This window comes from Sphaeramia orbicularis, chromosome 16, assembly GCF_902148855.1.
Source record: "Sphaeramia orbicularis chromosome 16, fSphaOr1.1, whole genome shotgun sequence".
NCBI lineage: Eukaryota > Metazoa > Chordata > Actinopteri > Kurtiformes > Apogonidae > Sphaeramia > Sphaeramia orbicularis.
Genome location: NC_043972.1, coordinates 27,184,478 through 27,206,988, shown reverse-complemented (window position 1 = coordinate 27,206,988; position 22,511 = coordinate 27,184,478). Strand labels below are relative to the sequence as shown.

The following is a 22,511-nucleotide window of genomic DNA, read 5'->3' as shown; positions in this document are numbered from 1 at the left end:
CATATGATACAAAATTCTTTCATATTTCTTGCAATAAATGAGTTCTGAAGATTTTACTTTTGCCAATTTATGATTGTTTTTTTTTTTTTAATATTACAGGTGAATGAAATGGCTTCAACTGGAAGATCTTGCAAAAATAAGCCTGACTTATTCTGCTACATCTGCAGTGAATACACTATTGTACCTAACATGGAATCAAGTCACAAGTTTCATAAAGTGTGCTTACCATCTTATTTTGGTATTAATTATTATATTTTGTGAGAAGATCAAATTTTTCAAAATCAAATTAGCAAAAAAACCTGACCTGATTGAGGAAAAACAGATGTCATTTTTGGATTTAGCGGTGCAAAATGGTCCTAATTCTGTTGAAAAATACTTAGACAACTTGCAAAAAACATTTTTTTGTAACCCAGTGTAATTTGGTGGCTTCCATAAACATGGAAATGATACGAAATGTTTAGTTAAACTCAGGGGCAGTGCTACCAATTGTGGGCCCCAGGAAAGGTAAACACTGTGGACCCTGTCATAAAATTCAGTATCTTGTCGATCTGTCGGAGTGTGTGTGTGCGTGTGTGTGTGTGTGTGTGTGTGGGGGGGGGGGGGTCACTCTGGAAAAAAATCTAAATCTTACTGAGTGTATTTTTCTCATTTCTAGTCAAAATATCTCATCACACTTAAAATAAGACAGAATCACCTAAAGCAGGGGTGTCAAACTCATTTTTGTTCAGGGGCCACATTCAGCTAAATTTAATCTGCAGTGGGCCGAACCAGTCAAATAATAACATAATTATATATAAATATTGTCAACTCCAAACTTTTCTCTATGTTTTAGAACAAAAAAAAAAAAAGTTGATTTACATTATGGAAAGGTTTACATCTGAATATAAATATAATAGAAATAAATCTAAAATAAACAACTTTAAGGTTAACAAATAATCGTTTTTAATAATCGTGATTTCAGTTATTGCTAAAATAATTGTGGTTATTGTTTTTTTCTATAATCGAGCAGCCCTAATGATTATATATAAATATTGTCAACTCCAAACTTTTCTCTATGTTTTAGAGCAAAAAAAAAAAAGTTGATTTACATTATGAAAAGGTTTACATCCGCAAACTATCTTTTCAAAAGATGTCAATAACATAAATTGACTGGAAAAAAAAGTGTAGTTTTAACAATATTCTGCCTCAGTTTATCATTTACACATGTACATTATAACTTTCAGATCACAGTGGATCTATAAACACGCAAAACATTTAATAACAGACAGAATATTGTTAAAATTGTACTTACTTCTCTTAAGACATTTCAGGTTGTTCATATTTGTTCAGGTTATTTACATTTTTTGTGAAATTATACTTTGTTTTAGTGTAAATGCATGGAAATATTTATATTTACAAAGAGAAAAATTTGGAGTTGTCATTATTTCTGAGTTATTATGATAGTATTTTACTGAATCCTGCCCATTTGAGATTGAATTGGTCTGAATGTGGAACCTGAACTAAAAGGATTGTTAATATCTTCGTGTAATTTTTGCATTTCACAAATTCATCCCAAGGGCCGGACTGGACCCTTTGGTGGGCCGGATTTGGCCCCCGGGCCACATGTTTGACACCTGTGACCTAAAGAGTAACTTTTCAGTGAGATATAAGAACTTAGTTTTAGACAACTGATCTAGAAAATCTTATTTCAAGAAATCTTACCAAGATTAATGATGTGTTTAATTCACAATTTTTTTTTTTTGCTTAATTCAAGCAAAAAAATCTGCCAATAGAACAAGTGAAAATTATCTTGGTAAGATTTTGATTTTTTCCAGTGCAATGCCCGACTCTGGACTTCTATTCCTCTCTTATCCAGTGGATCTTAGACGAAATTTTCACAACTTCTACCCTGTATCAACTGGATTCCCTCTGCTGCTCTATATGGGCCCCCCACAAATACTGGGCCGAATGAATTTGCCATGTTTACCCCCCTTATCAGCACCCCAGGTTAAACTTAAGCTATGAAAATAGAGCATTTACACACACACACACACACACACACACACCCCATCCTATCCATTTATTTGGTGATGTGTGTTGTCAGTACCAGTGGTGGCAACACAGAAAATGTGTGCGTCTTTAGATTCTGGTGTTAATGACAAAAATAGAAAATAATAATTTCTTCTCTAAAGACAAAAAAAAGGCCTGTGCTCCAATATTCCTCTGGACTGCCCTAAGCTCTGATGCATTCAGTGCACTGAAGGTTTAATACACATGCAGTTTATGATTCAGTAAATAAAAATGAAAAGTGATGACAATTTTGTTGGCCTCCATAAAGAATGAAATTATATGAAATGAAATGTAATGTAAATGTAACTGTGGGCCCCATGAAAGGTAAACGCTGTGGACCCTTTCATAAAATTCAGTATCATGTCGATCTGTTGGGGGGGGTGGGGGGTTCATACATAACGTCACTTAAACTAGCGTGAAAACAAAATTGAAACTTGACATGCTTTCACATTGGAAAAAAATCCTAATCTTACTAAGTGTGTTTTTCTCATTTCTAGTCAAAATATGTCATCACACTTAAAACAAGACATAATCACCTAAAGAGTAACTTTTCAGCGAGGTATAAGAACTTATTTTTAGACAACAGATCTTGAAAATCTTATTTCAAGAAATCTTTCACTTGTCCCATTGGCAGATTTTTTTTTTAATTTAAATTTTTTTGCTCAATTCAAACAAAAAAAATCTGCCAGTGGAACAAGTGAAAGATTTCTTAAAATAAGATTTTCAAGATTTATTGTCTAAAAAATAAGTTCTTATATCTCACTGAAAAGTTACTCTTTAAGTGATTCTGTCTTATTTTAAGTGTGATGACATATTTTGAGTAGAAATGAGAAAAATACACTTGGTAAGATTTAAAGTTTTTCCAGTGCAATGTCTGACTCCAGACTTCTATTCCTCTCTTATACAGCGGATTTTACACGAACTTTCACAACTTCTAGCCTGTATCCACTGGACCCCCACAAATGCTGGGCCCCATGAATTTGTCATGTCTACCTCCCCTTATCAGCACCCCAGGTTAAACTTATGCTATGAAAATAGAGCAAGGAAACCTGAGACAGGACAAAAAAAAGTCCTGTGCTCCAATATTTCTCTGGACTGCCCTAAACTTTGATGCATTCGACATAGCATTGTTTGAATACATATATGCAATGTCACAGCATTTAATTGTCATTTTTTTTGGTACATAATGTTAAACGTAGCCTCCATAGACTTGTACTGTAGACATGCTGCATGATGGGTAACACTGGTCTACAAGGAAAATGCTTCCAGAATAAAAGTAATGAAATTTTACCACATGAGAGTCACTGATAAAGAAAAATCAAGTCAAAAATGCTGGTTGGCTGAACTTTCCAAGATACAGCCTTGGATCAAAATGTGAAATTCAAGAATTAACGAGAGAATGGGTTTGACTCAAAAGGAATATTTATCTCAGAGCTACAAGATCTACTTCAAAACACTGTCTGCACATTAGAATACATTCACTTTACAGGTTCTATTTAGTGGAAGATTTATAAAACTATTATATAAATGTACATAAACCAGTATATATGTGTAATAACACTTAATCATATACCTTGAAAACATCAGCAAACCAGCACTTTTGTCATTAATTTTCCAATTAATCTTATTAAAATGTGTAACATTTAGCACATTTAATCTCTGAAGCAAATCATTTCTAAAAAATTGTAGACCAGTGTAATCATTTCATCCAACGCCCTTAATGCGCCCACCACTCTGGAATAGAGTCAATCTGGAGTCATCAGACCACATAACCTTTTTCCACTGAAACACAGTCCAGCCTTTATACTCTTTAGCAAACTGAAGGTCGTTTAAGACATGAGAAACTACTCACTGCATCAGCTGGGATTAATAACTTGTTGTCAGTTCTGTTTAGATATGTTTGTTAAATTTCAAATACAGAATACACACAGGTATTCAAACATATAAAAAAAAAAAAAGAAAAAAAAAAAATCAAACAAAACCCACTTAACCCTCCCAAACCCCTTGCTGTCACCAGATCTATGTGCATATACAATATGGCACTGTAGATATAAATAAAGTCACATATCAGTGTTACATACACATACGTCTGAACTTGTTAAGGGCCCTGTACATGCGTTGTAGGATTGTCAAAAATGATTAACCCCTTCATGCATAAGTCACTACAGTGGACAGTTATTCTACAGCTGTTCTCTTGTATATTCATGGGTTTTGTTGTTTTAGTTCCATATCAGCCAACACAGTGGATGCTTATGCACCATCTCATACCCTGACATTCATACCTTTACTGTAACTTTGCTGTTCTTGATAAACCTGATCTGCAGTAACATGTTTGAGTGTAAATCAATGGTTATTTGTTAGACAAGAAGGTTTTTTTTTTGCATATTATCTCCATGAAGTGAGAAATTACTAGCATTAGAATATGTTAAAATGTGAGAAGACATCAGATTAGCTGCATTAAAAATGTTTTTATTTCATTGTTTTCATATCACTTTCTGATATTGGGTTTCACACACGTTTCTTTTCTTCAAAAATTAAATGCATGGATATTTTTGTAACTCCATAGAAAAAAAAAAAAACTTGATCACATTGTTTCTTTTCATGCCTAAGGAGGAATAAAAACACTGAAGAAAAAAATCTTGACTAAGGTTCTCACAATTCATGCATGAAAGGGTTAAGAAAGATTTCCACACTTTATGAAACTTCTGTTCAGATCCACGTAAAGTATATTGATTTTTTTGAGTTTAAGGTTGGAGTTCACTTTTCTGACCCAATGTCCAACAGAAGGTGGGGCAGGTTCCTTTTATATAGTCAGAATAGGACGGCGTGACAAAAGAGTACTGAAGGCAACCACCTTGTGTCCTCCTGCAGGTAGCTGCAGCCTTCCATGAACAATGCTGAACAAACAAACTTGTTGTCAGTTCTTTTTAAGGAATTACTACAAAATTGGAAGAACCACACTACCAGTCAAAAGTTTGGACTCACCTTCTCATTTAAATGCCATGATTTGGACCGCAGATGACCAACAAGTGTTCAGCATCACTGGGAACTCCTTCAAGACTGTTGGAAAACATTTCAGGTGACTACCTCATGAAGCTCATCGAGAGAATGCCAAGAATGTGCAAAGCAGTAATAAAAGCAAAATGTGGCTGTTTTGAAGAATCTAAAATATAAAACATGCTTTGCGTTATGTCAGACTTTTTTAACTACATAATTCCGTATGTGTTCATTCATAGTTTTGATGCCTTCAGTGAGAATCTACAATGGAAATAGTCCTGAAACTAAAGAAAAACCAGGTGAGTCCAAACTTCTGACTAATAGTGTATATTGACCATTATAAGTAGTTTTTAGCTCATACTTTGCTGATCGTGGAGTAGAAGAAGCAAAAAGCAAGGAAAGAGAAAGACTAACAGGTCAAGGATTAAGTCTAAAAAAAAACAAACAAAAAAAAAACACACAGCCTCGTGCACTACATGGCAAAGAAAAACACACTTGTGCATTATTCCTCTGTGTTTTCTATTTTGTGTTTCTCACCAGAAGTTTTGGTAAAAAAGGACACGCTATGAAGATGACAGGGACAGAAAATCCCATCCCTTTGATTGTCTGATAGACTGCCCCCATCCACCTCTGCATACTCAACGCCCCATGTTAGTAACGTCTCTCTGGGACAATAGACTGAAACAAGTGCTCTAGTGGGGAAGGCAATGGTGCTAGAGATGTCATTAGAAGGGACCTAAGAGCAAGTGATTGAGCAGAGAGTGCTTCCCTGGAGAACTGTAGCTAAGCCTCTGTTCTTTCTCTAACATCCTCTCCATGATTCTCCTTTCTCCTTCTTTCTTTCTTACTTAACTCAGTCAAATACCGGAAACCTACAGACTTGATTTTAAGATACTACTCCTCACGTATAAAGCTCTAAATGGAACCGGACCAAGTTACATTGCAAACTCACTGATCAATTATGTACAAACTAGAACACTGAGGTCATCAAATGCAGGGTTACTAGCGACTCCCAGAAATATTACAAAGAAAATGGGGGACGCAGCCTTTACTAACTATGCACCAAAGTTATGGAATACAATTCCAAAAGACATTAGAGAAGCCAGTTCACTGAATATATTTAAAACCAAATTAAAAACATTTTTATTCTCATTAGCCTTTGAAAGGAGATAAAAATGGGGTCACAATTCAGGAACCAGGAATGTGCGCTGTTTTTATTTTTATTTTATTTTATTGTATTTCAAATTTCATCTTATTTCTTGCACTTCAAAAATTCTATGCATAATCAAATATTTTAATGTGCGCTGTTTTTATTTTTATTTTATTGTATTTCTCTCAAATTTCATCTTATTTCTTGCACTTCAAAAATTCTATGCATAATCAAATATTTTAATGTGCGCTGTTTTTATTTTTATTTTATTGTATTTCTCTCAAATTTCATCTTATTTCTTGCACTTCAAAAATTCTATGCATAATCAAATATTTTAATGTGCACTGTTTTTATTTTTATTTTTATTTTATTGTATTTCTCTCAAATTTCATTTTATTTCTTGATGTATAACCAAATCTTAATGTATTTTAATATTGTATTTTTTCAATCAATGTGAAGCACTTTGGGCTACAATTTCTGTATGCAAGGTGCTATACAAATAAAGTTTATTATTATTATTATTATTATTATTATTAATAAATATGTTCCTCTATCTCATATCTTCCTAAATTAAAGATTTTGCAGGATAAATTTACACCATGCCATTTTAATGACTGAATCGCTTACTGCTTTGAGCTTATTAGAGGGAAAACAGGATTCTTTGTTTTCTGCACTTATGTAACTCTATAACATCAGCAAAACAACAAATGCAAATAATTAGATCATGAAAATTGTAGTTAAATAGCCTGAAATTACACAAATGTCTTAATATTTCTATGCTGTAAAAATGTTGCAAGTGGTGAGAATATGCTATAGTAGTTAAAGGTACCAACCGGCCTGTCAACCTGAAAAAACACTTGTCATTATTAATTGAATTAAAATGTCTTGTCATTGTTGAGGTTGCTTTAGGTGCCAGTCAGTCTGGCATCAGAGACAGCCGATATAAAAACAACAGGTCACTGGATCTTTATTAAATATACCATGAGGGTGTTAGGTAATGGCTATAAAATTGTTGTGTATACTGCAATGTTTGCACTAAATTAAACTTAATACTACAAAAACGAATTTGTCTTCTGGGCGTGCTGCTACAGTCAGTGACTTTTCAACTTGCCTGTTTGTCAACTGCGTTGCACATTTAATTGTAGTTTAAACTCATCCAGGTCAACGCATTTTGTACTTTTTCATGCTGTCACACAAAAATAGAAGGAACATCATGGCATTTTCAGTCAAAAAGAACATAGGTTATTGTTTATAAAGCTACTAGTCAAAAGTCACATTGTCCCAAGAAATAATTTCGATAATATACACTACCAGTCAAAAGTTTGGACTCACCTTCTCATTTAAATGCCATGATTTGGACCGCAGATGGCCAACAAGTGTTCAACATCATTGGGAACTCCTTCAAGACTGTTGGAAAACATTTCAGGTGACTACCTCATGAAGCTCATCGAGAGAATGCCAAGAATGTGCAAATCAGTAATAAAAGCAAAATGTGGCTGTTTTGAAGAATCTAAAATATAAAACATGCTTTGAGTTACGTCAGAATTTTTTTAACTACATAATTCCGTATGTGTTCATTCATAGTTTTGATGCCTTCAGTGAGAATCTCCAATGGAAATAGTCCTGAAACTAAAGAAAAACCAGGTGAGTCCAAACTTTGGACTGGTCGTGTAGTTGTAATACTTAATCAATTACAATAATTAAACAATTTAATACAGTTAAAATCACTGTGTAAAATTTCACAATGTAGTGATTTTGTTTCTTTTTAATTTTTTTGAGAAAATTAACCTTTGTCTTTGACCTTTAAGGGTCAAACTTTTGTGACACTAGATGCTGACACTATAGGTGGTACACATACAGTACGTGGTAGACTATAGTCCAGTGTTTCCCAACCTTTTTTGGCTCATGACCCCATTTTAACCTCACACATTTCTGGCGACCCCAGACATTCAAAACAGAGACTTTTTTTTTGCTAAAATTGATTTGTTTTTGATTATGTAATAGTTTGCTATACTATGTTGCAAATACAGGTTAATTTTAGATGACATTTAGTCTATAAAATGTATATTATTATGGACGGAGGCAGAAAAGTCAGGTGTAGATTACTGCACAAAGTGAGAATTTGATTTTCCTTGGTCAGGATATGTACAGTCAGTCCAGCTTGGATTTACAAGGCTGACGATTAATACTGAACAAACAAGAACTCAAACTATGAATTATGAAACTGGCCACAATGAACATTTGAAGGATACATGATCGGCTCAATCAAGATATGCTCTCTCAGATGTTATATCCTGCATTTTATTTGAACTTGTTTTTCATGAGGACAAATGTGTGGTATTTTAATTATAATGAAATATATATCAAATCTTTAAAAAAAATGTACTAGTATTTTTTTTTTTTTTAATTTTTCTCAATTACCGTACTTTCCGGTCTAGAAGCTGCTGCTTCTTTCCACACTGAACATTTCCACAATGAACATTTGACAGATAAACAGAACCACAGTGCTTCAGTTTCACAACCACAATTTGTCATGTCTTTTATGTATTGGGATTGTCTCTCTCAACTCACTATATATTTTTTATTAGTAAGTTTTTCTAAATTTTTTTATCAATTACTAGAAATTTCAGGCGACCCCATTTGAATTCCAGGCGACCCCACGTGGGGTCCTGACCCCAAGGTTGAAAAACACTGCTATAGTCAAATTAGATCACTTTTGTTTCAGTAAATTAATGGCAATTTCTTTTAATAATCATGGGGATTTTTCCTTACCTTGATGTTTGACGTATTTAGACACTGGTCAAAACAACACTGGTGGTCTGTTAATCTATAAAGCTCTGCTGGGTAAACTCCCAGAATACCTCAGTACCCTTCTCTCTGTCAGCTCTGGTAGTTACCATCTGCAGCTTGAATGTTTCCTGAGCTCGGACAGATCTTAGCAAAACAGTGTTTAAGTCATATGTGTTCTAATGAAAACAGAATAAATCAACATCCTTGTAGGGTAGTCAGTTCATACATGCATGACTTGCTTCAATATTATATTATATTTTAAGCCATACAAATATATACAAGCACATGTAAAATACTGCAAAAGAAACCTAGACATGTGAAGTAATACTTCCAAGGTAGCCTGTACTGAGCCTGCCAAGGTCAACAAAGCAGTGACAGATCAAGTAACATTGTTAAACAACGAGCTGTCATGAACGCTTCACATTTAAGTATAAAAGATCTAGGAGAACAAAGACAGACACTACAGACGACTGACTCACAGGTAGGTAAATTTACACATTACCTTTTGCATATTTGAGAGACTGATGGAACTATTCTCAACTGTAATATCTTGATTTGCAAAATGTTTTGTTTAAATAATATATAATAATTAGAATTGTGTAGATAGATAGATAGATAGATAGATAGATAGATAGATAGATAGATAGATAGATAGATAGATAGATAGATAGATAGATAGATAGATAGATAGATAGATAGATAGATAGATAGATAGATAGATAGATAGATAGATAGATAGATATTGAAAGCAATATCAAATTTGTACAAAAAAATCATACAATATAAACATAATTACTAAATAGTCACTCATCAGAAAGTATTTTTAATGTAATAATCAGGTTTTTGGGTTTTTCTTGCTTATATATATATATATATATATATATATATATATATATATATATATATATATATATATATATATATATATATATTTTTTTTTTTTTTTTTTTTTTTTTTTTTTTTCAAAGTAACCTCCTCTTTAACTTGTTTCTAGTCATTATAGCATCATAGGTCCAGTTTTTGTGTGCTTTTTCCAATCAATGTATACCAAAGGTAAATTAAGGAAAATGATGCATATCAATTAAAGCAAAGTCTGATCATTGCAGTAAATCCATCCCCAAATCCATAGAATTCACACTGGTTGTTAAGAAAGACACTGTGAACAGAAACCTGAAGTTTGGGCTTTTAATGTAGAGGGAATTGTTTATTTGTGGCACGATTTGTCTTCTTTTACAGCTTAAATGTCTGAAAACAATTAAGAATACATTTTTGAGATTTGCTCATTGTAATGACATTTTTACCTCCGCCAAGGAGGTTATGTTTTTGCCAGGGTTTGTTTGTTTGTCTGTCTGTCTGTCTGTCTGTCTGTCTGTCTGTCTGTCTGTCTGTCTGTCCGTTAGTGTGCAACATAACTCAAAAAGTTATGGACAGATTTGGATGAAATTTTCAGGGTTTGTTGGAAATGGGATAAGGAAGAAATGATTAAATTTTGGTGGTGATCGGGGGTGGGGGGGCCCACGGGGGGGGGCACTGATCAGCCTTGGCGGAGGTCTGCGCTCTCCGAGTGCTTCTAGTTTTTAATATAAGATGGAGAGGGACAACACTTTTTTAGTAAAACAGGCTTATAGTCCTGGAGTTCCACCATATATGCAGTTAGTTATTTTATGACAATTGCATTGTACAAAATAAACTGATCAAATTCAAAACATATAATAAATAAGAATAACATAGTCAGACCTGCGATGAACTGGTGACATGTCCAGGGTGTACCCCACCTTCACCCATAAGTAGCTGAGATAGGCTCCAAGCGACCCTCATGACCCTAGTGAGGATAAAGCAGGTTCAGAAAATGAATGAATGAATGAAATAAGAATACTATACATTCAGATGGGGAGAGTGCTTAAATATAAACATTTAAAGTCATGTTTGGAACTTTAGGTAACACTTTATAATAAGTACACACTATGAAGCATTAGTTAAGCATTAACAAATACTGAATTCATTATTTATAAAGCATATTTCTGACATGCATACTCATTAGTATATGGTTTATAAGTACAGTTATAATGGTTTTACTAATCATTCATAATCCTAATCATTCATCCTTCTATCATGCAGTTTGTCTGATAATCCCATGTGCTTTGTCTTTCTTTTGTTAGAATAACTGAGACTTTGGTGAGTCTTTAGGCATTGCCAATCTTTAAATCTCATTTGTAAACGCTTTAGATGGCACAGATAGTCCACACTTTAGATGAGCTCACAGCATAGACTTAATTAATGTATATAAAGTGCTTTATAACTACCTGAAATAATGAATTCCTGTATTAATAACTGTTTATAGTACATTTATTGGAAAATAAATGTGAGTTTGTATAAAATACCCACTAACATATATTAGTACATGTCTAAATAGTGTATGTGCAAGCATAAATGCACATCATAACTGTTTGTAAATGATACAATACTAAATGTTTAAATGCTGAATCCATAATTTGTAAAGTATGAAAATACAATCATTAAGCACATTGTAGATGAGCTTATGAATGAAGAGTAAAACCTTTATAACTGGGCTTATAAACCATATACTAATGAGTATTCATGTCAGAAATATGCTTTATAAATGATTAATTCAGTATTTGTTAATGCTTAACTAATGCTTCATAGTGTGTACTTATTATAAAGTGTTACCAAACTTTCATATATTTGGGTCGGACTTGTTAAAAAAATTTTCTCAATTGCAATGTTTTGTTTTATCTAAAACTGTGGTATGAATGTACTACTAAACATATGTGAATTATTCATAAAATAATTATATTATCTGTGACATTAAAACTTTATTCACAGGACAATGACTCCAGTGTCTTTTCTTCTGCACCTCCTGTCATGGCTGGCTGTTCAAGGACATGTACATGGTGATTATGGTTGTTCATTTCATATAGTGAAACTGCATTTATTGTCAGCAGGTTATAACACATTAAAAGTGACATATTACATGTAAAATCATGAAATAAAAATGAAAAGTATTTGTTTAAGTTAACTGACACTCTTTTTAACATAACCATTGAAAAAAATCAAAAGATTTTGCAGGATGAAAGAATGAAGTCATCTAAAATTGTTGTTACTGTTTGAAGTTTCTTTTCACTTTCACTTTTCACTAAAAACGCAGAGTAAAATGTACTTTTTTGCTTCTAGTAGCTACATGCACAGACTGGTAGCACTAACACAGCAGAAAAAAATGAAAGCTAATAGGGCATGATGTAAAAACTGAGGATTTTTTTCATGCCACTGGATGTCAGAACATGAAGAAAAAAAAGATGATAATCAGATTCTTAGACTGCCGTTGTTAAAGACACTAAAATGTGCAATTAACCCTTTCATGCATGAATTATGAAAACCTTAGTCAAAATTTTTTTCTTGAGTGTTTTTATTCCTCCTTAGGCATGAAAAAAACAATGTGATCGAGTTTTGTTTTTTTTTTCATGGAGTTAAATAATGTCCATGCATTTAATTTTTGAAGTAAAGAAACATGTTTACAACCCAATATCAGAAAGTGATATGAAAACAATGAAATAAAAACATTTTTAATGCTGCTAATCTGATGTCTTCTCACATTTTAACATATTCTAATGCTAGTAATTACTCACTTCATGGAGATAATATTTAAAAAAAAAAAAAAAACCTTTTTGTCTAACAAATAACAACTGATTTAGATTAAAACATGTCACTGCAGATCAGGTTTATCAAGAACAGCAAAGTTTCAGTAATGGTCTGAATTGCAGTGTTTGGGATGGTGCATAAGTGTCCACTGTGTTGGCTGATATGGAACTAAAACAAAAAAATCCATGAATATACAAGAGAACAGCTGGAGAATAACTGTCCACTGTAGTGACCACTATGCATGAAAGGGTTAAATGTGCATTAAACCTGAGTGGACTGAACAGCAAGACACACCTAGGACCACTACATAGGAGTTATTGTTAACAACAAATTGAACTGATTTAGTCTCTACTTAGAGGGAAACAGGCAGTAAACACATACAGTATACAACACACTTAATGACAAGTCAGTCATCACACAACACATTGACACACACATCTATACCCACCCCTGTCCTCTCTGTTTGATCACAAAAACAGTCACTTACCAGAAAACTCAACCAAAAAGAGTGAGTTTTATGATGACGTAGACTCATTCCTAAAAACAGCTTCTTCTTTACAAATGCATTTAGCTAACACTAAAGGAAGTGGTGCTATGTACACAGGAGCTACATAATGGTGTGGAAATAAAAGAAAATGTGCCTGGTACTTTCACAGCCTCTGTCAATGAAGCCTACTTTCTTTTCTAGTAAACATTCATAAACTTTTAGAAACATCACTGTCTGAAACTGACAGGACAATATTACATGTTGTTGAAAACATGCAGCCTCAGACACTAACACATGGTGTCTGCTTCAGTTACATGATTTATGTACAAAGTGTGTGGCTGTAATGCTACTGCCACAAACTGTAAAGGATTGTTACCTGTTGTAAACCAGTAACTTATTATAAGTTAACTTCAATCTATGATATCTATGATGCTAACGACATCCAGTGTACTTTATCAGATGGTTTCAGTAGTGGTAGCCTCTGACCAGCTTCTTTAGCAGTGAACCTTACAGACTGGAGTATTTCTACACTTAGCTGAAGGACTACAGTGTGTGTGAAGTGTCTCATTAACCATGACTGTGACAGTCCAGATGTACACATAAAAGAACGGTTCTTAAGTACAAATACCAGGGACACAGCACAATGGTTTGTTCACCGACTGGAAGAAAAAAAAAAAAAGAGTAGAAAGCTGTGTGCCACAGGCATTTGAAGAAAAAAAACCCAACCACAATATATAAAGAGAAATAGATGGGCAAGTTAATGAGTCTTAATTAAATTACATTCCAGGTCAAAACATTGCTAGACTTGGCAAAGTTACCCAGTCATCACTGTATGGAAACGCTGCACCTGAAAGGGCCATTGATGGAAATACTGCTAGTAACTGGGCACAGGGATCCTGTACCCACACACAGAACGATCACCAACCATGGTGGAGGCTGGATCTTCAAAACACATATCAAATCAACTCTGTCGTCATCACCAACAGAAGAGATTGTTGCTCTCAGAGGCTCAATGGAGCTGAGATACACATTGGAAATTCCTTGAGTGACAATGGCAATGCTAATCCCAGGTAACACTAATCTATTTGATTTCTTTCAAACATCTGATAAAACTTAGGTATATACCATTGAAACATTACGACATGCGTTTGTATTCTCAAAACATTTGCTACTTCAGTATTTTTCTTCTTAAGAGTTCTGAACCTGTTTTAAAAAAACATCTTTACAGTGACATTGGAAATGTAATAGTCACATTTTTGTCTATTCTCTATTTTCAGATGTACTGTTATCTCCTCCATCGCTGCTGGAACCTCCCAAAGCTTTGCATGTAACGGTATGGTTGGACGTTATGTGAACATTGTGATTCCACGTAGAAGGGAATACCTGACACTTTGTGAAGTAGAAGTCTATGGTATTGCTTTACCTACAACTGGACCTATTGGTGAGTAAAGGCACAAATAAGTGTGGTCCAAATTAAATCAACATTTGGACGACCTGTAACTAGTTGGCCTTAGTAAAACTTCAACTGAAGTAGATTTTTTTGGTTTTCTTCACTGTCATTTGTGCAACATTTTAATCTTATATCCAGGTCAAAACATTGCAAGATTTGGAAAAGTTACCCAGTCATCACTCTATGGAAACGCTGCACCTGAAAGGGCCATTGATGGTAATACTGCTAGTAACTGGCCACAGGGATCCTGTACCCACACACAGAAAGATCACCGACCATGGTGGAGGCTGGATCTTCAACAGACATATCAAATCAACTCTGTCATCATCACCAACAGAAGAGACTGTTGCTCTCAGAGGCTCAATGGAGCTGAGATACACATTGGAAATTCCTTGAGTGACAATGGCAATGCTAATCCCAGGTAACACCAATCCATTTGATTTTACTTCAAACATCTGATAAAACTTAGGTATATACCACTGAAACATTACGACACATGTTTGTATTCTCAAAACATTTGCTACTTCAGTATTTTTCTTCTTAAGAGTTCTGAATAGGGCTGGGTATCATGGCCAATTTCCATAATTGATTCAATTTCAATTCATAAGGTTCTGAATCGATTACTCACGATTCCATTCGATTTGTTTCCATATCGATTTGATTCAGTATTGATTGATTGATTCAGAGTAATTTAGAGGTACCAAAGTACAATTTTGAGTTGTAACCTCAATATTTGAGTACTGCAGTCATGCAACACATGAATACTGGTATCAATATTGATATTAGAAAGGAAATAAATATGACTTTCAGCAGTAAATTGCTGAATGTGCTCTGAAATAATGAACGGCAAAGAAACATTGCCATGTTTATACAGTGGCTCAGAATGGACTTCGTCATCTTTACTCTGTTTTATGGCTGGAGGCTTCTACTCTGGGGGGGGGGGGGGGGGGTAGCGGTCGGAAATTGTCGCTTTACTATTCCTCTAACTCCATACTCAGCCATAGGTAATAGTAAGGATCCAAGTTATTCTTCCAAGAACGACCAGCTTCCGCGACTCGCCAGGTGTCCAGTTCCTTCACACTGCGGGTTCCAGTTTGAGGCCGGAGGACCTCCAGCGGAAGGGGTGTTCCCCACCGCGTCTTTTCCACATCTTTTTCGCGAGCTAGACCAAGTCTTCCCCAGGGGTTCACAGACGGAGCCGCCCGCAGTTCTGCATACTCCCGGTCCTGCTCTGAAAAATCGATCTAACCCACTATTAATTGATTACGCAAAATTAAAATGAGATTGATCTAAGATCGATTAAATCCATTTTTTTTTACCCAGCCCTAGTTCTGAACATGTTTTTAAAAAACATCTTTACAGTGACATTGGAAATGTAATAGTCACATTTTTGTCTATTCTCCATTTTCAGATGTACTGTTATCTCCTCCATCGCTGCTGGAACCTCCCAAGGCTTTGCATGTAACGGTATGGTTGGACGTTATGTGAACATTGTGATTCCACGTAGAAGGGAATATCTGACACTTTGTGAAGTAGAAGTCTATGGTATTGCTTTACCTACAACTGGACCTATCGGTGAGTAAATGCCCAAATAAGTGTGGTCAAAATGAAGTCAAAATAAGAACTGCCTGTGACTAGTTGGCCTTAGTAAAACTTCAATTGAAGTAGATTTTTTGGTTTTCTTCCTTGTAATGTGTGTAACTTTGAATCTTATATCCAGGTCAAAACATTGCTAGATCTGGCAAAGTTACCCAGTCATCACTCTATGGAAACGCTGCACCTGAAAGGGCCATTGATGGTAATACTGCTAGTAACTGGCCACAGGGATCCTGTACCCACACACAGAAAGATCACCAACCATGGTGGAGGCTGGATCTTCAAAACACATATCAAATCAACTCTGTCATCATCACCAACAGAAGAGACTGTTGCTCTCAAAGGCTCAATGGAGCTGAGATACACATTGGAAATTCCTTGAGTGACAATGGCAATGCTAATCCCAGGTAACACCAATCCATTTGATTTTTACTTCAAACATCTGATAAAACTTAGGTATATACCATTGAAACATTACGACACGTGTTTGTATTCTCAAAACATTTGCTACTTCAGTATTTTTCTTCTTAAGAGTTCTGAACATGTTTTAAAAAAACATCTTTACAGTGACAATGGAAATCTAATAGTCACATTTTTGTCTATTCTCCATTTTCAGATGTACTGTTATCTCCTCCATCGCTGCTGGAACCTCCCAAGGCTTTGCATGTAATGGTATGGTTGGACGTTATGTGAACATTGTGATTCCACGTAGAAAGGAATATCTGACACTTTGTGAAGTAGAAGTCTATGGTATTGCTTTACCTACAACTGGACCTATTGGTGAGTAAAGGCACAAATAAGTGTGGTCAAAATGAAGTCAAAATAAGAACTGCCTGTGACTAGTTGACCTTAGTAAAACTTCAACTGAAGTAGATTTTTTGGTTTCCTTTCTTTTTATGTGTGTAACTTTGAATCCTATATCCAGGTCAAAACATTGCTAGATTTGGCAAAGTTACCCAGTCATCACTCTATGGAAACGCTGCACCTGAAAGGGCCATTGATGGTAATACTGCTAGTAACTGGCCACAGGGATCCTGTACCCACACACAGAAAGATCACCAACCATGGTGGAGGCTGGATCTTCAAAACACATATCAAATCAACTCTGTCATCATCACCAACAGAAGAGACTGTTGCTCTCAAAGACTCAATGGAGCTGAGATACACATTGGAAATTCCCTGAGTGACAATGGCAATGCTAATCCCAGGTAACACCAATCCATTTGATTTCTTTCAAACATCTGATAAAACTTAGGTATATACCACTGAAACATTACGACATGTGTTTGTATTCTCAAAACATTTGCTACTTCAGTATTTTTCTTCTTAAGAGTTCTGAACATGTTTTACAAAAACATCTTTACGGTGACATTGGAAATGTAATAGTCACATTTTTGTCTATTCTCCATTTTCAGATGTACTGTTATCTCCTCCATCGCTGCTGGAACCTCCCAAGGCTTTGCATGTAATGGTATGGTTGGACGTTATGTGAACATTGCGATTCCTCGTAGAAGGGAATACCTGACACTTTGTGAAGTAGAAGTCTATGGTATTGCTTTACCTACAACTGGACCTATTGGTGAGTAAAGGCACAAATAAGTGTGGTCAAAATGAAGTCAAAATAAGAACTGCCTGTGACTAGTTGGCCTTAGTAAAACTTCAATTGAAGTAGATTTTTTGGTTTTCTTCCTTGTAATGTGTGTAACTTTGAATCTTATATCCAGGTCAAAACATTGCTAGATCTGGCAAAGTTACCCAGTCATCACTCTATGGAAACGCTGCACCTGAAAGGGCCATTGATGGTAATACTGCTAGTAACTGGCCACAGGGATCCTGTACCCACACACAGAAAGATCACCAACCATGGTGGAGGCTGGATCTTCAAAACACATATCAAATCAACTCTGTCGTCATCACCAACAGAAGAGACTGTTGCTCTCAGAGGCTCAATGGAGCTGAGATACACATTGGAAATTCCTTGAGTGACAATGGCAATGCTAATCCCAGGTAACACCAATCCATTTGATTTCTTTCAAACATCTGATAAAACTTAGGTATATACCACTGAAACATTACGACATGTGTTTGTATTCTCAAAACATTTGCTACTTCAGTATTTTTCTTCTTAAGAGTTCTGAACATGTTTTACAAAAACATCTTTACGGTGACATTGGAAATGTAATAGTCACATTTTTGTCTATTCTCCATTTTCAGATGTACTGTTATCTCCTCCATCGCTGCTGGAACCTCCCAAGGCTTTGCATGTAATGGTATGGTTGGACGTTATGTGAACATTGCGATTCCTCGTAGAAGGGAATACCTGACACTTTGTGAAGTAGAAGTCTATGGTATTGCTTTACCTACAACTGGACCTATTGGTGAGTAAAGGCACAAATAAGTGTGGTCAAAATGAAGTCAAAATAAGAACTGCCTGTGACTAGTTGGCCTTAGTAAAACTTCAATTGAAGTAGATTTTTTGGTTTTCTTCCTTGTAATGTGTGTAACTTTGAATCTTATATCCAGGTCAAAACATTGCTAGATCTGGCAAAGTTACCCAGTCATCACTCTATGGAAACGCTGCACCTGAAAGGGCCATTGATGGTAATACTGCTAGTAACTGGCCACAGGGATCCTGTACCCACACACAGAAAGATCACCAACCATGGTGGAGGCTGGATCTTCAAAACACATATCAAATCAACTCTGTCGTCATCACCAACAGAAGAGACTGTTGCTCTCAGAGGCTCAATGGAGCTGAGATACACATTGGAAATTCCTTGAGTGACAATGGCAATGCTAATCCCAGGTAACACCAATCCATTTGATTTCTTTCAAACATCTGATAAAACTTAGGTATATACCACTGAAACATTACGACATGTGTTTGTATTCTCAAAACATTTGCTACTTCAGTATTTTTCTTCTTAAGAGTTCTGAACATGTTTTACAAAAACATCTTTACGGTGACATTGGAAATGTAATAGTCACATTTTTGTCTATTCTCCATTTTCAGATGTACTGTTATCTCCTCCATCGCTGCTGGAACCTCCCAAGGCTTTGCATGTAATGGTATGGTTGGACGTTATGTGAACATTGCGATTCCTCGTAGAAGGGAATACCTGACACTTTGTGAAGTAGAAGTCTATGGTATTGCTTTACCTACAACTGGACCTATTGGTGAGTAAAGGCACAAATAAGTGTGGTCAAAATGAAGTCAAAATAAGAACTGCCTGTGACTAGTTGGCCTTAGTAAAACTTCAATTGAAGTAGATTTTTTGGTTTTCTTTCTTGTAATGTGTGTAACTTTGAATCTTATATCCAGGTCAAAACATTGCTAGATCTGGCAAAGTTACCCAGTCATCACTCTATGGAAACGCTGCACCTGAAAGGGCCATTGATGGTAATACTGCTAGTAACTGGCCACAGGGATCCTGTACCCACACACAGAAAGATCACCAACCATGGTGGAGGCTGGATCTTCAAAACACATATCAAATCAACTCTGTCATCATCACCAACAGAAGAGACTGTTGCTCTCAAAGGCTCAATGGAGCTGAGATACACATTGGAAATTCCTTGAGTGACAATGGCAATGCTAATCCCAGGTAACACCAATCCATTTGATTTCTTTCAAACATCTGATAAAACTTAGGTATATACCATTGAAACATTACGACATGCGTTTGTATTCTCAAAACATTTGGTACTTCAGTATTTTTCTTCTTAAGAGTTCTAAACATGTTTTAAAAAAACATCTTTACAGTGACAATGGAAATGTAATAGTCACATTTTTGTCTATTCTCCATTTTCAGATGTACTGTTATCTCCTCCATCACTGCTGGAACCTCCCAAGGCTTTGCATGTAACGGTATGGTTGGACGTTATGTGAACATTGTGATTCCACGTAGAAAGGAATATCTGACACTTTGTGAAGTAGAAGTCTATGGTATTGCTTTACCTACAACTGGACCTATTGGTGAGTAAAGGCACAAATAAGTGTGGTCCAAATTAAATCAACATTTGGACGACCTGTAACTAGTTGGCCTTAGTAAAACTTCAACTGAAGTAGATTTTTTTGGTTTTCTTCACTGTCATTTGGGCAACATTTTAATCTTATATCCAGGTCAAAACATTGCTAGATTTGGCAAAGTTACCCAGTCATCACTCTATGGAAACGCTGCACCTGAAAGGGCCATTGATGGTAATACTGCTAGTAACTGGCCACAGGGATCCTGTACCCACACACAGAAAGATCACCGACCATGGTGGAGGCTGGATCTTCAAAACACATATCAAATCAACTCTGTCGTAATCACCAACAGAAGAGATTGTTGCTCTCAGAGGCTCAATGGAGCTGAGATACACATTGGAAATTCCTTGAGTGACAATGGCAATGCTAATCCCAGGTAACACCAATCCATTTGATTTCTTTCAAACATCTGATAAAACTTAGGTATATACCATTGAAACATTACGACATGCGTTTGTATTCTCAAAACATTTGCTACTTCAGTGTTTTTCTTCTTAAGAGTTCTGAACACGTTTTTAAAAAAACATCTTTACGGTAACATTGGAAATGTAATTGTCATATTTTTGTCTTTTCTTTATTTTCAGATGTGCTGTGATCTCTTCCATTACTGCTGGAACCTCCCAAGGCTTTGCATGTAACGGTATGGTTGGACGTTATGTGAACATTGTGATTCCACGTAGAAAGGAATACCTGACACTTTGTGAAGTAGAAGTCTATGGTATTGCCTTACCTACAACTGGACCTACAGGTGAGAAAATGCATAAATAAGTATGATCCAAATTAAATCAACATTTGGACGACCTGTAACTAGTTGGTCTTAGTAAAAGTTCAATTGAAGTAGATTTTTTTGATTTTCTTCACTGTCATTTTTTTAACTTTGAATCTTATATCCAGGTCAAAAAATTGCTAGACTTGGCAAAGTTACCCAGTCCTCACTATATGGAAACGCTGCACCTGAAAGGGCCATTGATGGTAATACTGCTAGTAACTGGGCACAGGGATCCTGTACCCACACACAGAAAGATTACCAACCATGGTGGAGGCTGGATCTTCAAGAGACATATCAAATCAACTCTGTCATCATCACCAACAGAAGAGATTGTTGCTCTCAGAGGCTCAATGGAGCTGAGATACACATTGGAAATTCCTTGAGTGACGATGGCAATGCTAATCCCAGGTAACTTTAACAAAAAAAATGTACTTTGAACTTCCGCTATTACATTTTTTTGTTGCAATTAATATTTTACATTTATTGATGTAAAAGTGGAGTGTTTTAGTTCTTTCTAATCATCATCACTTAATTTGGACCTACAATTGCTGTAACACTTTCTTCTTGACGTGTTGGTGAATCCCAGCTCTTGCTCCATAGTTGGGATTTTTTTTTTGTCTTAACTAAACAGAATACCTTAGCATAGATATCATATTTTTATAAATTGAAAAATGTGACATGAGAAATGTGTTAATTTTTCCAGTTTTTAACATGAATCTTGTTTTGTTTATTTTTAGATGTGCTGTGATCTCATCTATCGCAGCAGGTGCTTCCGAAACGTTTGAATGCAACGGGATGGTAGGCCGTTACATCACTATTGTGATTCCTGGAAGACACGAATACCTTACACTTTGTGAGGTGGAAGTGTTTGGACAAGAATATGATGCTTCTGAAGATGCGTGTGGCTAACATGCTCAACATAATTAACTAAGTTTCCATATAAGGAGCAAAAAATGTTTATTCAAATATCTTAAATTCATTCAGTAGCTAAGGTTTGGTTTAATCAAGGCTTCTTGTGCAGTTTTAAAGCTTCTTCTTTTTTTTCTTTCTCTTTTTCTTCTTAATTAGCTGCTTAGTATTATTTTTCCTGAATATATAACTCTGATTGTTATTGATTAAAAGCCTGCCTCTCATAAAGCAAGTTTTTCTCCTTGTTTATTAATTGTTCTGTGCAGAATAATGTCCATGCAAAGTTTAACCCTGCCACATTGTTGTTGCATTCATCCTTCGAAGGAGAAAATTCTCTGCTTAGTTTAAGGGACACCCGGAATATCAAATATTCAACAAGCCACTTGTGATCCAGTATGCAGTTTTTACGACATGAAAAGTTGAAGTGAAAACTATATGTGCTCAGAAAGTAAGAACAAGAGAAAAAAGGTCATATTTTAAGTGATCTTCTTCCTGGAAGAACCATAGTGGAGGAAAATTATCATTTAAAGGAGATCAGTTTTGTTTTTTGTTTTTATGTGTAACAACAATCCTTTAAAAATAGGTCCACAATATATTTTAATATTTTCAAAATTCTGTTTTAAAGAT

General features: G+C 35.3%; 1 protein-coding gene across 1 annotated transcript; it reads left to right on the top strand.

The window, feature by feature from the left end:
* The first annotated feature begins 9,439 nt into the window (after positions 1–9,439).
* LOC115436435 (uncharacterized) lies at positions 9,440–22,116 on the top strand. The gene is made up of 20 exons (XM_030159308.1): positions 9,440–9,467; positions 11,831–11,898; positions 13,918–14,200; positions 14,408–14,571; positions 14,719–15,001; positions 15,992–16,155; positions 16,301–16,583; positions 16,793–16,956; positions 17,102–17,384; positions 17,592–17,755; positions 17,901–18,183; positions 18,391–18,554; positions 18,700–18,982; positions 19,190–19,353; positions 19,499–19,781; positions 19,989–20,152; positions 20,300–20,582; positions 20,791–20,954; positions 21,101–21,383; positions 21,713–22,116. Exons 2-20 carry the CDS (start codon positions 11,835–11,837, stop codon positions 21,882–21,884), a joined length of 4,095 nt encoding a protein of 1,364 aa, XP_030015168.1. The 5' UTR covers positions 9,440–9,467; positions 11,831–11,834; the 3' UTR covers positions 21,885–22,116.
* Positions 22,117–22,511: the final 395 nt, after the last annotated feature.

Excerpts from the sequence above, each read along its gene's own strand:
- LOC115436435 (XM_030159308.1), top strand. The coding sequence starts at position 11,835 with ATGACTCCAGTGTCTTTTCTTCTGCACCTCCTGTCATGGCTGGCTGTT. Across the intron at positions 20,583-20,790 it reads AATGGCAATGCTAATCCCAG|ATGTGCTGTGATCTCTTCCA; the intron begins GTAACACCAATC and ends CTTTATTTTCAG. Across the intron at positions 20,955-21,100 it reads ACCTACAACTGGACCTACAG|GTCAAAAAATTGCTAGACTT; the intron begins GTGAGAAAATGC and ends TCTTATATCCAG.